The sequence below is a fragment of the Typopeltis vanoorti genome, chromosome 6, assembly GCF_054136105.1.
Source record: "Typopeltis vanoorti isolate ZY-2024b chromosome 6, IOZ_Tvanoo_1.0, whole genome shotgun sequence".
Classification (NCBI taxonomy): Eukaryota; Metazoa; Arthropoda; class Arachnida; order Uropygi; family Thelyphonidae; genus Typopeltis; species Typopeltis vanoorti.
In genome coordinates this window covers 63,548,614-63,566,907 of record NC_143554.1, presented here as the reverse complement: position 1 = coordinate 63,566,907, position 18,294 = coordinate 63,548,614, and the positions used below count along the sequence as shown (strand labels likewise).

At 34.6% G+C, this 18,294-nt stretch overlaps 1 protein-coding gene across 1 annotated transcript in view; it reads right to left on the bottom strand.

Moving 5' to 3' along the window:
- Positions 1-18,294, bottom strand: part of ND-42 (NADH dehydrogenase (ubiquinone) subunit ND-42) — a 137,539-nt gene that overhangs the window by 85,713 nt on the left and 33,532 nt on the right. The window contains exon 3 of the mRNA XM_090394848.1: positions 3,803-3,924. Within this exon, the coding sequence (XP_090250974.1) occupies positions 3,803-3,924 (122 nt within the window). The remainder of the gene's footprint in view (positions 1-3,802; positions 3,925-18,294) is intronic.

The window sequence follows — 18,294 nt, the reverse complement described above, 5'->3', positions numbered from 1 at the left end:
TTTCATTTGATACTATAAATTAAAGATGCCAAGAAATTAGATTCTTGATTTAATCCTTTACCCCGGGTAGTGGCCCTTCCCATATGCATTGCATTATACATGTTTAAAAGGATGTGTGCTATGCATTATGGGATACTAAGAAATTGATGTGAAGTCATTAAGTGCATGCAAACATTGTTTGCTTACACTTGGGTATAGTATTAAATCAAGAATATAATTTCTTGCCATCTTTAATTTATAGAAATGAAAGCCTGATTACACTGGATGCTGCACTCAACAGCAATCAGCTTATCATACATCTCATAAGCCTAATATATATAAAAAAATTTATTGCAACGTTCTCATACTATTTGTTCTACTCCTAACTATTAAAACAGGAATTCTTAAGCATCGAATGATACATGAAATTTAACCTGCCGTTAGTAAGGCAGGGTGTCACATCTCAAAGATTTTAAATTGACTATAACTTTTTAATAACGTGTGGCAGTGAGTCATGCCTCAGTATAGCTTCCCCTCCCATAACCCACTACTCGACGCCATAGATGACGGCTGTTGCGTGCAAGCAAGTTTAGTGTGGAAAGGTGTAAAGTGTGCTGGGGGGTCCACCAGACCCCACCTTACCAAAGGTGGGGTCTGGTGGACTATATTTACTTTATTTATTTTTAAAGTGTGACTATATTTACTTCCAAAACGTAAGTTGTTTTCATGTATATTCTACTAAAATATTATTGTTACTGCTCCTTCTATATTTTTACATACCAACTATAAACAAATACGTTTTCATAAATATTTAGAGGGCATTTTGAGAATGATATCTTTTTTTTTTACCTGATGAGTTACGAGCAGGAAGAACAGAGTAAAAATAATGAATGTTTAATCGATTAAGTATTTTTGGGTAATAAAAATTTAATTTTGTGGGCCTGCGTTTTTATTCTGTAAAATTACAGGACACTTAAACAATATGTAATCTAATATTGATTAAAAAGATATGGATTTCTATAATACACTACATTATTTGTGGGTCTGTGGGACTCCACCTTACCACTTTTGTTACATTTTCCCAACTCACCAGTGCCGGGTTAATGGCTGCTCAAAAAAAACCACACAACAGCTTTTTCCTATAATCCTAACTCAAATAACAAGGAAACAGTACATCGAGCTTCAATCTTATACATTAATAGTTTCAGAATCCATGTCAAGAATTTTGAAGAAATAAAGTTTAGTACAACATACAGAAAGATATTAAAATTTAGTGGCTACTTTTCTTTCTATCAACAAATCATCAGCATGGTTTCTATCTTCCAAAAATAAATGGCCTCATCTAGCTCTCTCTCTGGTGTCTATCAAGCTTCTTGTGACTGTCATCATTCTTATTTTGAACAAACTGGATGCTCAGCAGAAAAGAGAATACAATAACACCAATCTTATATTAGCAAAAGTAAATCTGACAAATCTGACTTAGAACACACTTCTTCGATGTTGATATAAATTTGAATGTTTATCCAAAGAAAGTGCTGAGGCCTTACTTCACTGTCCAAACTTAAATTGGAATGACTACTTCTAAGATATGGGAAAATCTTATTCTAATTATGCATCAATATATTTTTAAAATAGTTGATGAATAATTAATTTTTTTTATCACCTTAAGCAAGAAGCATTTGATAAAGAATGCATGAAACATTCAGTGAAATTTGTAACCTCTGTCATGGTATGGGCTTGTATAACAAAAGGGGCTCCAGGTAGGCTGTGTAGTGTGTACAAAATAGTCAATACCAAGAAATTCTTTAGCCATTTATGTTACCAGCATCGGAAGTTTTAAATGATGGTGATTTCATTTTTTTGCAAGATTCAGCTTCTTGTCACACTTCCAAGACCACTACTAGATGGCTCAAAAAAGGCAAATCAATGTAATTCCTTGGGTGGCAAACTCACCAGATTTAAACCCCATTTAGAATTTGTGGGGGAATTACGAAGAAACTTCAAGAAGTTACCCCAAAAGACAAAAATGAACTTGTTTCTAGTCTGCAGACCATATGGGAATGTTTTGATAAAAAAGACTGTGAACCACTAGTAAATGATATGCCCAACCATTTACAAATGGTCATAAAAGCTAAGGAGGACGTAACAAACTACTAATTATCATGTTGTTTCCCTTTGACTAATTTTTGTGCATTTATTTTTGCATTATTCTAATATTTTGAACCATATTAAAAATTATTCCAATTTTGTGAATGTTTGCAAATAACAGTTTCTTATAATTTATATCATTTTTATGCGTTCAGATTCATATTTGGTAATAATTATTTTCTATGCAATGAATTAGAATTGCAAATCATTCAACACGTTTACTTTAGTTATTCTAATTTTTTTTATTCGGAGGTGTACTTATTAAGTTCTGAAAAAAATCTTTCAAAGTAATTAAAAACATACTACAAAGTGATTTCATTTGAGCGATGTACATGCATATCTAAGGCTAAAATTAACTAAATAAAACCAATAGTAATCAAGATGATAAGTAGAAGATAAAGTAATGGAAAAGAACTCAAAGATGATAAATGTGAAATAGAAACTGGAGATATTTTAGATATATCTGGAGTAATTTGTTTGAAAGACTGCCAAATGAGAGTAAGCTTCCAAATGAATGAGCTTTATTGTTTTCTACAAATCCTTTTAATTATTTTTTTATAAAACTTTGTTTTATGTTCTTTGGAATAATTTTGCAGATTCCTAGTCTACAGAGAAGAGCTTTAAAAATCTACAAAGATGGAAATTACCATATTTGCTGGCATTATAAGATGCACCCCCCTTTTTTTGTACATATTTTTTTAGGGAAAAAACTATCACTGAATAGTATAATGAATTTACAGTATTTCACAAATATAAAGTAATAAGTAGGTCTACTTTCAACAAATACCTAATCTAACTAGGTATAAATTCAGTAATTTTTTCTTTATATTCAGCTGGCATTTTTTGTGATATTTTTGTTTAGTCTGCATACATAGCTGGTTTCTCTTCATGAATCTTGAACACCATGATGTTGATCCAGTAAAGTTGGCGATCCCACTGTTAGTGGCTATCACTTTCGCTTGATGAATAATATTTTTGTAGACACTGAAAGTCCTGCTTTTCTGTGGTCCAAGGATTCAGTTCTCCATCAAGTTCTGCCCATTTTGCAGTTCCACTTCATAGGTTATGTTTATTGCGAGTTACTTTTTTGAGATCCTCTTCTTGATTCCGCCAGGTTCTTATCATTTTCTCAATTCGGGGTGGCCCAAAATGCTTCTCTGCAGCCCTATTTCCATGTTCTTTAGCATACTTAATTACACGTAACTTGTATGCAATATTATAGCAATGCAGACATTTTCAGCCATAATTTGCCAAGAAATTTAGAGAAAATTTAACAGCAGAAATTTATCACCATTCACAACAACCGCAACAACAATAAAAGTTGAAACGAACACAGCTGTGATCGGCGATGACAGCACATCCACTGAACTCTATGTAACTGGAATGCTCTCACACACTGCAAGGAAGCAAGAAAGAAATCGTGTAACTAGGAACAGAGAAAATTTCCAGAAATGAAAGTAATAAAAAACTGAGTATTGGCGTATAAGATGAACCCTGTTTTTCAGACCTATTTTCAAAGAAAAAAAGTGCATCTGATACACCGGAAAATACGGTAAGTAAATATAAATAAGACTAGAAACAGTTCCCAATAACTGATAAGTAGTTAATTATTTTTTTTTAAATATTTTAGAAATTCAATCAAAAACAGTCTAAGATTAAGAAACTCAAAACTTACCCTATTTCTTTTCTTAATTCTTTCAACAGCAGTATCAACTGGAATATCCAAGTATATTATTAAATGTGGACGCATAAGTTCCATGCATGTGTATTCTTTCATATCATAATAATACGTGCGAGCTATAATAAAGAAGTTTCTATAAATATAGCATATGTAATAAATAATCTCACTCATAATTCAAGAAAGTTTTTTTAAGTTCAATGAAGGATAGAAATCTTTGTTTATTTAAAAGAATATTTCAAGTGTTACAAGAAAACCAAGACAGCATTTCCTACTTATATATTATTATTATCCAGGCCTCCATGGAGTCAAAAGACTCATCGTGGGCAAAAGTCTATCATACCACTCCTTAAACTCATTGACCGAGCTCTCACCATTCCATCAGGCAATGCATTCCATGGTTCAACCACCCTCCATGCAAAGAAACCACTCCTCACCCTCTTGCTCACGGTTTCCTTTTGTAACTTCCAGGGATGGCCTCTTGTCATCACTCCTTCCCGCTGTTCAACCAAGTGAAAGAACTCCCCAGTGTCAACCCTGTAGCCACCTTTCAACAGTTTAAAAGTCTCAGTCATATCAACTCTCCTTCTTCTATCCACCACACTCTGCAGTCCACATTCCCTCAGCTGATCCTCATAACTAATATTGTACAGTCCTGAAACCATCTTTGTACCCTTTCCACAGTTAATTTATCCCTTCTGTGGACCAAATCTGAGAACAATAGTCCAAGTGTGGTCTGATTAGAGTCTTATACAACGGAATGATAACCCTTTTATCTCTGCAGGTCAGTGTCCTTCTCATTATTGTATTATGACGGCATTACAGGCCAGCACAGTGAGGAAAGTGGAATGTGACTACAAAAAGAAGTTCTGAGAGCACTAAAGGAATCTAAGGAAATTCTTTGTTGTTGGCTAGTAAAATGGCTTAACAACTATGGAAGAATAACATTAGTGATTGCAGATGGTAAGAAAGTGTGAATGAACTAGAAATAGTGAGTTATTAAATAATCACTTTAGTTGGGCATACATTCCAGACAGATCCATTAGTTCTCTGAATGCTGAGGATGAAGTAGATGAAAGAATAGAGCTACATGAGTGAGAGATATTAAAAATGAAACAGCTTGATGTGATCATATTGGGATTAGATGAGATATAAGAATGGATTAAAGAAATAGCAATGTGCCTAACCTGGTTGCTCAACTTGAGTCATAACAAGCAAAATGCAGGCAAAAAAATTCCATTAGAAAGGTTAGAACTAGGGATGATGCAACTAATCAGTATTTCTGGAGGGATCATTAAAATACTAGAGAATCTAATTAGGACACACACAGATGCCACTTGAATACCCTATACAGGCAGTACCACTTTGTTAAAAGTAAGTCTTGTTTTAGCATTCTGTTCATGTTTTCTACAAGAGTGAGACACCAGAGTTCAATAATGAAAGTGATGAGAGACATAATATAGAATCCCACCAGACTGATTTGAACAGCTTTTATGGACAAATGGACTGAGAACATTCTGCCCATCTCCTCCATCTCTTCCTATTAATTGCTGTCCCTTTGGTTTATATTTCCAGGCAATATTCGGTCATCTATCCTCATTCATTCTTTCTGTATGGTTTTTCCAGTTCTTTCTATAGTTTATGATGTCTTCTGTTATGTTAATTATGGATAATTGTTTTCTTATTTCTTCATTTCTTATCTTGTCTATTCCTTTATAGCCTGTGAGTGGACTTAGGAACTTCATTTCTGCAGCTTCCATTTCCTTTTGTCTCGTTTGCCCCGAAGTCCATGTTTCATTGCCATATTTCAGAATTGGTTTGGCTATTATTTTATATAGTTTTATATAAAATAATAGTAAAGACATTTGTTTACTCAAGTGTCTGTTCAAAGTTCCAATGACTGCTAGGAATTATTGCTTTTTATATGCAATGCCGATTTCTCCATTGGGGGCTTATGTATTTCCTAGATACTTAAATTTGTTCACTTGTTCTATTACTTTGTTGTGGATGACTAGATTGCATCTTTTAATTTCACATCATCATCATCAAATTCCTGCTATGTACCCTCAAGGGGTGTACAGGATATGATAGTACTACATGAAAAAAAATTACATATTACTAACTTCCTATCTACAATTTTCCTCCAAATCAGTCTGTTACTTGTCAAGACTCTAACATTATCAGATCTTATATTTCTATCGTCTAAGGCACTTTATACCGTATCAATCCACCTATATCTTGGTCTCCCTCTGGGTCGTTTTCTTGCCAACCTGGCAGAGAATACTTCTTTTGCTAATCTTTCTTCACCCATTCTGCTTAAGTGACCATACCACCTGAGATAAGCTTTGCTAACGCATTCCTGGATGCTGACAATGTCAAGTTTTTCCTAATATCCTCATTTTTAATATGATACTGCCATTGATGCCACCTGTTCACGCCTCTAATCTTTCTCAGGACTCTCATATCTGCAGTCTCTAGTCTTTGGTCAAGTGTTTTACTTCTGACCCAGTTCTCAGATCCATAAGTTAAAACTGGTTTGAACACTGTCTTGTATACAGCTAATTTAGTGTTCCGACTAATTTCTCTCTTATTCCATATGAATTTATTCAATTGACTTCCCACCATACCAGCTTTGCTGATTCTGTTGTCTATTTCCATATTTAATTTACCATCTTCACTAAAAATGGTGCCTAAGTAGCTGAAATGTTTTACTTGTTCCACAGGTTCTCCATTCACAACACAGTTGACATTTTCAATTATTCTGCCTATTTTCATTGTTTTTGTCTTTTTATTGCTGACCTTCATACCATATCTATTACAACAGTTATTCAATTTAGTCAGAGAATTCTGCAGGCTTGTAGCAGATTATTTAGAAGTATAACATCATCCGCATAAAGCAAAGAACTGACATTAACATCTCCAATTTTGATATCATGTTAATACCACCTTCATAATGTGATCCATATAGACAATGAACAACAGAGGGGACAATGTACATCCTTGTCTCACACCAGATTTAACATTAAACCATCTTCCTGTACTTCCTTCAATTCTAACTGCTGACTTACAACTCAAATAAAGACTAAGTATTGCTTGATATAATGCCCCATAGACACCATATAACTGTAGCATATTGAATAGTTTCTTTCTTGGCACCTTGTCATATGCCTTTTCCAAATCAACAAAACTTAAATACAGATCTTTGTTATATTCCCATGCTTTCTCGACTATTTGTCGTAAAGTGAACAGCTAATCCTGACAGCCTCTATTTGGCCTGAATCCAGCTTGTTCTTCCACAATTCTTCTCAACTGTTTTCTCAAGTATACTTGCATAGATCTTGCCAGGAACACTCAGTAGGGAAATACCTCTGTAATTCTCACATTCAGTTTTATTTCCCTTTTTATATATGGGTACTATGAGAGCTCTACTCCAATCATCGGGAATTCATCCCTCTGTCTAGGCTTTCTGAACTATGCAGTGCAGCCACTGTAAGACTCTTATACCACCATATTTCAGCATTTCTGGTTGAATATTATCTATTCCTGCTGCCTTTCCACATTTCAAGCCTTTGATGGCTTCAAGTATGGATATGTATTTCTGACTGCATGCCTGTTCAGTGCTTTTTACCACTGTGCTGTCATCATTGCTTGTTTCATTTAGCAGTTTTTCAAAGTAATTACTCCATACTTCAAGAATATCTTTTTCTCCCATTTTCATGTCACCTTTATCATCTCTTACTCCTTTTACAGCACTCTTTCCTCCATTCATAAGCTTCCAGAATATTTTGCCACCTTTTTGATATTTATTTTTTATATTCTTGCCACAGTCCTCCCATGACTTTTGTTTAGCTAGTTTTACACAGTGTTTAGCATTCTTGCATTTGTCTCTGTATTCTCTAAGAGCAAAAGCTGACTTATTTGCCAGGAACTTTTGATATGCTTTCTTCTTTTCCTTCACTACTTCTTTAACTTCCTGTGTCCACCATGGAGTTCTAATTTTTCTATCCTTGCAGACAACTTCACCACATGCCTCTCTAGCTGAATCAATCTGGGCTTTCTTCAAGGCTTGCTACTGAATCTCCAAGGTTCGATTCCTGTTCTCAAAGTCTTTCATTTTTTCTTCAATAATCTTTGTGTTTTTAGTCTACAGTTCACATCTGAGAGCTGCTCAACTTTTATTTGCTTTTAAACTTTCTTACATGTTATTCTTTTCAATGTGAAATTCAATTTTATCCTGCTCAAGACTAAATAGTGATCACTTTCAATTTCAAATCCTCTGTACACTCTGGTGTCCTGCACCAGGGAGAAAACATCACTATCAACAATAACATATTCAATGAGACTTTTCTTATTCCTAGCCTCTTCTCTCTATGTGAATTTGTGCACATTTTTATGTTGGAACATGGTGTTAGTAATAACCCGTCCATGTCCTGAGCAGAAATCCAACAAATATTTGCCATTATTATTAGCTTTGCTCTTTTCTCAAAATTTTCCCAAAATATCTTTGTATGTTTCACAATCATTTCCTACTCTGCTATTTAGATCCCCAACAAGGACCAACTTTTCCTTTTTCATAGTGTCAGTTGCTTTTTCTAAAGCCTCAAAAAATTCCTCCACTTCTATCTTAGTAGAACCTTCTGTGGGACCACAAGCACAAATAAGTCTCATTGTCCAGTTCCCCATTCTCATATTTGCCCACATTACTCTACTTGAGACTGACTGCCATTCAAGAAGATTAGCCTCTTATTTTGTGTTGAATACTATGGCTATTCCTTCTTTTCCTTGAGTGTCATTGCCTGAATATAACATTTTGTATTTATTGCTCAGAAAGATCTCACAATTTTTTGTCTTTTTTGTTTCAGTCACCTCTATTATGTCGATCTGGTACTTATCTAATTCCTCAGCTAGCTCCATTTCTTTGCCATTTTGAAAGTGGTGCGAAAGCACCACTTTCAAAACTGTTGAAACATGGTCTTTGCACCACTTTCAAAACCGTTGAAACATGGTCTTCGCACCACTTTCAAACCTCATGTGAAGCTGGCAACTCTGATCCGCTTGCCTAAGGATAAACTTCACCCTTTAGCATACCCAGGAGTGTATGAAGTTCCATGTGACTGTGACTTGGCCTATTATGGGCAAACAGGAAGATCAGTGAACACCCGCCTGGCGCCTGGAAGAACATGAAAGATACATTCGCTACTATTACTATGGCAAGTCGGGACTGGCAGACCACGCTTTGGACACTCCTTCACACAGGATTAGATGGAGGAAAATGAATGTGCTATTTAGGAGTCGTTATAGATCTGAAAGATTATTTTTTGAGTCAGCAATGGCTTTGAAGAATTCTCCGAACCTTAACAAATATGGCTGCATTAATTTGCCAAAAATTTGGGAGACGGTTATCCTAAGAAAAACTCCTGGATAACTGCTTTTTTTTTTTTTTTTTCCTTAGAGGGTGCCAAAAAATAGGACTTTAGATCTTTTGTCTTTTGCAATTATATTGGTTCACTCACTCACTGTCGTGTTTACAAGTGTGTTGTGCTCCGATGATGCCGAGTTGAAAATCAGCGAAATATAAGCGTTAATAAAACATCTTTGTTGATAAAAGTGTTTGTGGTGTTGTTAATACCGTAAAAAATAAGTCTTGAGGATATTCCTTTGTAGTTTCTGCAGTCCTCTGTTTCATTTTTTGAATATGTTTATGACTATTGCTGTCTTCAATTCTTGTGGGATGTTTCCTTCTTCCCACATTCTGTTTAGGAATTTAATTAATCATAATTGAAACGGTTTAGAGTTGTATTTGTATAGTTCTGAGTTTATTCCATCCTTTCCTGTAGCTTTTCTATTTTTTAGTTTTTCCAATATTTTCTTTAGGTCATTTAACTGTATTGGTTCTTCATTTGTTTCTTGACTTATTACTTGTTTTATTTCAATTTGATTATTATTGTTTAGAAGCTGGGTGTAGTGATTGGTCCATTCTTTTGGGGAAGGGGCCTGCTAATTGTAGATTATTCTTTGTTTCTTCATTCATTTTTTTTAATGATTTTATAGCTCTTTTGTTGAAGTCCATTTATGTCATGCTCTAATCTTGATACAAATTTTCCCCAGTCTTGTCTTCTGATTTTCCTGGTTTCTCTTCTTTTATTGCGCTGATTCTTTTATATTCCATTTCATTTCCTATGGATCTGTCGTTTAACCATTTAAGGTACATTTCTTTTTTCTTTCTTATTAAAGATTCTATTTCTGGGTTCCAGGTGCTGAGTCCTTTCCTTTTTCTTCACAGTTTTGTTCTTATGGCTTCATACTATTTGTTTAATGTTTTGATATTCATTTTCTATATCTGTATCTTCATTTATTTTCTTTGTATGATTTGTAAGTCTTATTATATCAACGTGAATTTATTGCAAGTGGTCAAAAGCTAGAATTTGGTGATGACAGAAGATAAAATTCTGAGACTACAGTTCATAAAGTTATTAATTTATCATGTTTGAGGAGAACACTAAATTGTAGAAATAAGGAAGTTATTCTTCCACTTTACAGAAGGAAGATTCATCATTTAGCTGAGAAAGGACATGATGAGTGATTAGAAAAAGCTGCCAGTGAAGTTGTGAGTGCATTTACAAGCAAGCTTTTGCTGCTCTTATGGCATATGGAGAGAACATGTGGGGTAGGAGTGGGGATGGGAAGGGAAGATTCATCACTGGTAGCTGAGAAAGGACATGATGAGTGATTAGAAAAAGCTGCCAATGGAGTTGTAAGTGCATTTTCAGTGAATGTGATCAAGAAGATGTATGATAGGTATTTAGGCACTGTGGGATCCAGAAAGGAGTCTCTGCCTCATGGAGTTCAACAGAACAACCTATGTAAAATTAATATTTTTTCTATTGGAAAAATATTAATTTCCTTAAGGATAAAAGATGCATTGCCTATAATGAATGTGGAGACTGTGCAGATCTGACTGAATGTCCAATTCTCACTTGGATGTTAAATAAATAAGGATGGACTGGGAAGTAGACTTACCTATGCAAACTGTATTCTGAATTAAATGATACCTGACTAGAAATTTATCTTCTTATTTGATTCCTTATTTTACACACTATTATTATTATTATTATTTGACACCTGCTCTACAACTCCGTCTCCACCATTCAATATCCAACTTACCACAATTACACCAACACCATCTACTGCCGACCACCACTGGTATTTGCACAGACAATCACAAACATCCATGCCCATGGTGGGATTCGAACCCACAGCCTTTTGGATGGAGAGCGGATACGTTATCCACTCGGGCCAACCAGGCCAGCTATGCATGAGAATAGTATGAGAGAACAAATTTGCACATGAAATATCTTCATAACAAACTTGTACACAAAAGTTCACTTATATGAGGTTGCTCTGGTATGATGATATTTATGAAGTCATGAAGACATTTCATGTGCAAACTTTTGTTTACTCAAGCTTTGTTTGTTTTTGTAAACAAAAACAAACAAACAAAAAAAGATTATAATGTCAAATAAAAGTTAGCACACAAAATATTATAGAATTTATTAACACCTATACATTTCTTTTTTGTTACGAAGGAATCATCATGGAGAGAAGAAAAGATCCGTTAACATCCAAAACTGACATGAATCACCCAGTATATTTATTTACTTGTGTTTTGATCACAGCTGAGTAAACAAGAGAAAGAGTTCAAAGGTAAAAAGTGAAAGTAATTCTGCAAAATACCAGAATGAGGAAGTAATCATGATTACATCTCCAAACTTTGAAGTAGGCAAGTAGACAGATAGAACAGTCGAGATTTATAGAGTTTATGGTGTTATAGAGTTTTGCAAGTTCGAAACAATTCTATGACTAAAATTACTAAATGTTACTAAAAATAACTAAAGTTATCAATATATATGCTAATAATTAATATCTAACCTTTTTTTTTTTTTCTGATAGTACGCTGCAGGAAACTGACCCATTTGTCATCCACCAGCGACCATGTAGTGATAGCTATTGAAAAAGCTTAGAAATAGAGGGGAAATATACAGCAAAAGGAATCAAAGATAATAATGGTAACATGAAAATTGAAACTAAAGATATTATGGATATGTGGAGTAATTACTTTGAAAGACTTAAATGAAACAAGAAGTGATAGAACAGTAGTAGAATATATTCATGAGAAATGCAATCACAAATATGTATTAATACTGGGGGTATCAATATATATATATATATATATATATATATATATATATATATATATATATATATAATACATATATAATACCGTATATGTCAGCGTATAAGATGACTCTCAAATACTACAGAAAACTCCTCAAATCATGGGTCGCCTTATACGGCGAGTATAAAAAGGGAAACTTAATTTCTTGGATGAACATTTAGGTAGTTTACAATATATCGTTATATAAGAAAATATCTTTAACGAACATTTAGGTTGTAACAATACATCGTTATATAAGAAAATAGGCAGTGTTTATAAACAAATCAGATTCATTTTTTGTTACATAAATTTATTTAAAATATTACAATAGATGTAAGTTTTAAAAAACGAATAATTATTAACTTAAATTTTCATGTTGATTTTCTTAATCATCTGTTGAAAATAGTTCTTCAGATTCATTGTTTAAATGATCGTCATATGGATCCCAGTTTGAATCCGGTGAATTGATTTCGTTTTCATCGCCATCAGTGTCCCACAACAGACCATCTTCCATACCATCCATAAGATTAGAGATACCACACTTTTTAAATGATTTTATTACAGTCTCTACTTTTACTTTATACCATGCTTTGATCACAAAATTGCACAATATATCAAGTGATGCAGCATGCATAGATCCACTGTTTGTAAATGCTTTTTCACCAGTCAACATCCACATATTCCACCCTTCTCGCATGTGATCTTTAAATGGTTTGTTCAAGCAGACGTCTAGTGGTTGCAATATAGAAGTTAAACCACCTGGTATAATAGCAATTTTTCTGTTATTTTTTCTAGAAGACTTTTAACATTCTCAATTAAATGACTACGAAAAAACATATCCCATTCTAATAAACTGGGTTTCTTCATTATACTGCCTGGTTGCATGTTCCACATATTATTTATTCATAATTTCACACCATTTTCATCCATCCATCCTTTTTCATGAAAATGTACAAAAACACCTGAAGGAAATTTTATCTTAGGTTTAGTTTTACGTTTGAAGTTGATCATTGGTTTTAACTTGGTTCCATCAGCCAAACATGAAAACACACCGTAAACCTTGTTTTTTCATGACATGAACTTTGAACTAGCACACTCTTACTACCCTTTAGACTCCACTGTTTTATTGCTTATCATATCTTTAAAGCTCATAGGAGTGTCATCCCTATTTCTAATATTTGACAATAGAAATTTATGTTCTTGTCTCAACTGAATAATAAATTTATGGAAATTGGTAAGTTTGTGGTCAAGATCTGCTGGTAGTTTTTTAGCAATTTTCGTTTTTTGTCGTATTACCAGATTTTGTCTGTTCATAAAACGATTTACACCATCCTGAAAAGTAGCTTGAAATTCTATACTTTCATCCGGATTCACCCTTGACCACTTTAGTGCATATGCTCTAATCATATTTCTTGTAATAAGATAACCATTCTTCATATTTACAAATTTAGGGACACAAAACACAAGTGTTGAAATTATTATTTTACTTATTATTAATTAAATAACACTTGACATTTTGACCCTTGTATTGAGGTCATAATCAGAAAGATACATGTGTATAAGAAACCAAGCTACATGCTCTTGCACTCCATAAAGGTAAATTAAATCTACGCTGTTAATTAATCTTTTTCTTAGTCTGACCTCTAGTGATAAAAAAAAATAAAAATTAAAAATAAAATTAAAATAAAATAATAAAATAAATAAAAAACTACAATAAACTCTGCTAAAATCCTAATGTACTAAGATTCTTCTGAATTTGTATAGTTCAGATTGTTATACTACGATTTTCTTCTCGACTTGTACATTTCAAGTTGCTATTGAATGTTAGGAGAAAAAAACAAAAAAAAAAACCACTTGAAGTCTTCTTGTAGTGGGATTTTTCTTTGGCTTGTTCTGGTTGTTATAAAGGTTGCAAATGGGTCCTCTACATTCTTGGAATGGTTAGGCCATCATTTTTGTTCAGATTTGGATTATGTTTGAGCATTTCAGATGCTTTTTTAAATTTTCTCTCGATGAGGTTTTGGTGCGGTGTAGGGACTTTGTATCTTTCCAATCAATTCTGTGGTATGTTTGGAGTGCGTGGTCAGAAAGGCTGTTTTTTCCAAAATGGAGGTATTTAATGTGTCATTTATGTTTGTCCTTCCTAATTGGGAGCAGCCAATCACCCACAAATAAAGTTAGGAGCGACCAACCATCGGACCACAGCCTGGTTATCAACCAATCAAATTACAATCTCACCCAAGGTGAACTCTCACTGCTTTGAGAAAGGTCTAAACTACGCCACTGCGCCAAGGTCGGTAAACAAACTTGACATCATTTATCAGAGAGAGGTTTAAGATCCCTCCCCGCAAATCTAGCTGACAAAATACGCATGGACACATCTTGTATACTAAATTCAAACAACAGCAATCTAAACAAAATGGGAAAAACTGGCCTTTAAAAAAAAATAACCAAGACATTATAATTACAAAAGCAGGGAATGCCACTGTTGTTTTAGATCGGACAACTTACATAGAAAAAATTAACGTTTGGTATCGGACCACAACACCTACCAAATGGTAAACTACAACCCCACGAAACGCATCAAAAAGAAAACAACTGAATTAATTAAATCCGTTAATACATGGCTCAAAAAAACAACAAAAAAACTAATATCTCATTATGCCCGCTTGCCCAGAATTTATGGCCCGTCAAAAATACACAAAACAGACACACCACTATGTCCAATTGTTGAAGGAATCGACAGCCCTAATTACCACTTAGCCAAAAAATTAGCGGCCACACTCAGGGAATTGGTAGGTCAGTCCCCTTCCTACATAAAAAATACACAACATTTCATAAATAAACAAAATTAAAAACATTACACTCAACGACCAAGATTTATTAGTCAGCTTTGACATAAATTCCCTTTTCACCAATGTCCTTTCTCCTACAGAACATATTTCCACACGACATCACGGCCCTCTTTGCCCACGTACTCCGCTCCAGATATTTCGTGTGGCAAAACAATTTTTACCTTCAAAAAGAGGGTACAGCCACGGGCTCACCACTTTTCCCCCCAACAGCTAACTTTTATATGGAAGACTTTGAGCAACAAGCTCTAGAGTCAGCCAGCCTAAAGCTCAAAATTTGGCTCAGTTATGTCGACGATATTTTCGCCATTTGGCCCCACGACCATGAAGCATTAAATACATTTTTTAGCCACCTGAACAAACAACACAAATGTATCCAAATCACCATTGAAATGGAAAAAAGAACTCTTCCATTCCTAGACACACTCGTCACACGTTTTCCCTCAGGCTGTCTCTCCTCTTCAGTCTACCGCACACACACAGGCCAGTACATACACAAAAATTCTTATCACCACCCAACACAAAAAGTAGAGGTCATAAGCACCCTTAAATACAGAGCTCAAACTATTTGTTCAAATGAACAAGCTCTAAACCAGGAATACAAGATCATCAACCATACATTTATAAAAAATGGATACAGTAAAAAAACTATTCACAAGATCCTCCACAGAGATACTAGTAAAAACAAAAAAAGATTTCAAGAATGCTATTGCCATACCTTATGTTAGAGGCATTTCTGAAAAAATAGACAGAACACTGCACAAAAATAACATCAAAACCACCTTTAAACCCCAAACAAAATTAAGACACCTACTCAGTTCTTCCAAAGATCCTCTTCCACACCTAACCTACCATACATAGGGGAAAAAGGGTGAACCATCCCAACTAGGAAGGACGAACACAAACGACACATTAAATACCTCCATTTTGGAAAAACTGGTCTTTCTGACCACTTGGCCTAACCATTCCAAGAATGTGGAGGACCCATTTGCAATCTTTATAGCAACCAGAACAAGCCAAAGAAAAATTCCACTACAAAAAGACTTGGTGAAGTGTTCCCCCCCTCTCCCTCCTAACATTCAATAGCAACTTGAAATGTACAAGTCCAGAAGAAAATTGTAGTATAACAATCTGAACTGTACAAATCCAGAAGAATCTTAGCAGGAGGACTTTAGCAGAGTTTATTGTAGTTTTTTTATTTATTTTATTTATTAATTATATATATATACAGGGTGTTCGGGATAAATTTGACATATTTATAATTAATTATATTTTTCCGTAAGTTACATGTATTAACACACACTTCTCTTCATTTAAAAGTTTGGACCCTTCTTCATTCATATACAAGATGTCAAAAAGGATGGATAGCTGGAACCCACCTGAATCATGGAAGAGAATAACTTGTATCATGATGATTCGTGCCCGCCATCAAAATAAGGATATTACGACTGCTGCCCAATGCTCCCTGAATACAGTAAAAACAATCAGGCATGAACTAGAGACTTGCAATGGTGACTACGAGGATGTAGCAAGAAGAAAGATCCCTAGCAGACGATCTGATTGCGTTCGTACAGCAGAATTCCTCGCAAATCTGCAGGAACAGGTGTTGAAGAACCCTGGCATTGGAATTCGGGCTTTGTTCGTGGAGTTGCTAACTGTAGTCAAGCCCTGGATAACAAGGGTAGCCAATGGTAGGCCGTATGTATGGCAGCAGGATTCGGCCCCTTGCCACACCTCTGGGAAAAGTCAAAAATGGTTGTCTGAAAATTTCTACGACTTCACCAGTCCAAATGTTTGGCCTCCAAACTCCCCAGACCTTAACCCCATGGATTATTTTGTATGGGGCGCAGTTGAAAAAGACACCAATCGCACTTCCAGTAATACAAAAGCCCAGTTAATGGATAAAATTAAAACAGTTTTTGCGGCCCTTCCCAGGGAGACTGTAGCATCAGCTTGTTCGAGGTTCCGAAGCAGAATTGAAGCTGTGATCGATGCTAATGGTGGTTATTTTGAGTAAATCTTGTTGATAGTATTGTAATTAACTCTGCCTGTAATGTTTTTTTGTCAATTCATTAAATTTAATAGATACAAAGAAGATTTTCTTTTTCCTTACGAAACTGTCAAATTTATCCCGAACACCCTGTATATATATATATTTAACTTTATTTTTTATTATCACTAGTGGTCAGGCTAAGAAAAAGATTAATTAACAGCGTAGATTTAATTTACCTTTATAGAGTGCAAGAGCATGTAGCTTGGTTTCCTATACACATGTATCTTTCTGATTATGACCCAATACAGGGATCGAAACATCAAGTGTTATTTTATTAATAATAAATAAAATAATCATTTCAATGAGTGTGTTTTGTGTGCCTAAATTTGTAAATACGAATGCTGATCACTGTGTAACCTTAAAAGAAAGATAACCATTCTGCCTTTGTTCGAATATCCATTCTGCAATGTGATTTTCCAGTTGTGACTATCGTGTGATTCCCATTCTCATCGCACATTTTTCTTTGGCAATTTTTTAAAAATATCTTCTTTCTTCCTCCATTCTCTTACCATCTTCTCAGTTATGTCAAACTTTCTTGCAGCAGCACGATTAATAGTTTGCTCTGCCATTTCAATTACCCTTATTTTAAATCGAGCTTCACACTTTTTGTTTTGTTGCAGGTTCCATGATTTTAAATGATAACAATTTTAATAATCGTAAAATTAAAAAAAAATGCAAAATTAATAATTAATTAAAATTGGAGCTAATCACTTTTAATTAGGGTAATTCGGTAAATACTAAATCTATGCTATGCAAAAAAATAACGGATATAACAACAATACTTAACGTTGCATTAATACAAGAAAAAAGAAATTGGGGGTTGTCGTATACAACCGACATAAGCTTAAAACCTAAAAAAGCCTAAAATTTAGGCCTTATCTTATATGCCGGTCGTCCTATACGCCGACATATATGGTGTATATATATTATTATTATTATTACATGACACCTCCAGGGAGTCCAAAGACTCATCAAGGGAGAGCACCTACTCTACAGTTCTCTGTCTCTACTACTCAATCCACCAACACCATCTACCGGCCACCGCCACCACTAGCATTTTCACAGACGGTCACAAACATCCATACCCATGGCAGGATTCGAACCAACAGCCTTTTGGCTGGAGAGCAGATACACTAACCACTCGGCCAACCAGGCAGGCATTTTGATATATATCAAAATGCCTGAAATGTTGAAAGGCAGCTGGTTAGCCACTGCATAATTCAGAATGCCTGGCCAGAATTTCAAGATGATTAGAGCAGAGCTCTCATAAAAAGCAAATAAAACCGAATGTGAAAATTCTAGAAGAATTTCTCCACCTAAGTGTTCAGGTAAGATTTATGCAAGCATACTTGAAAAGACGCTAAGAAAA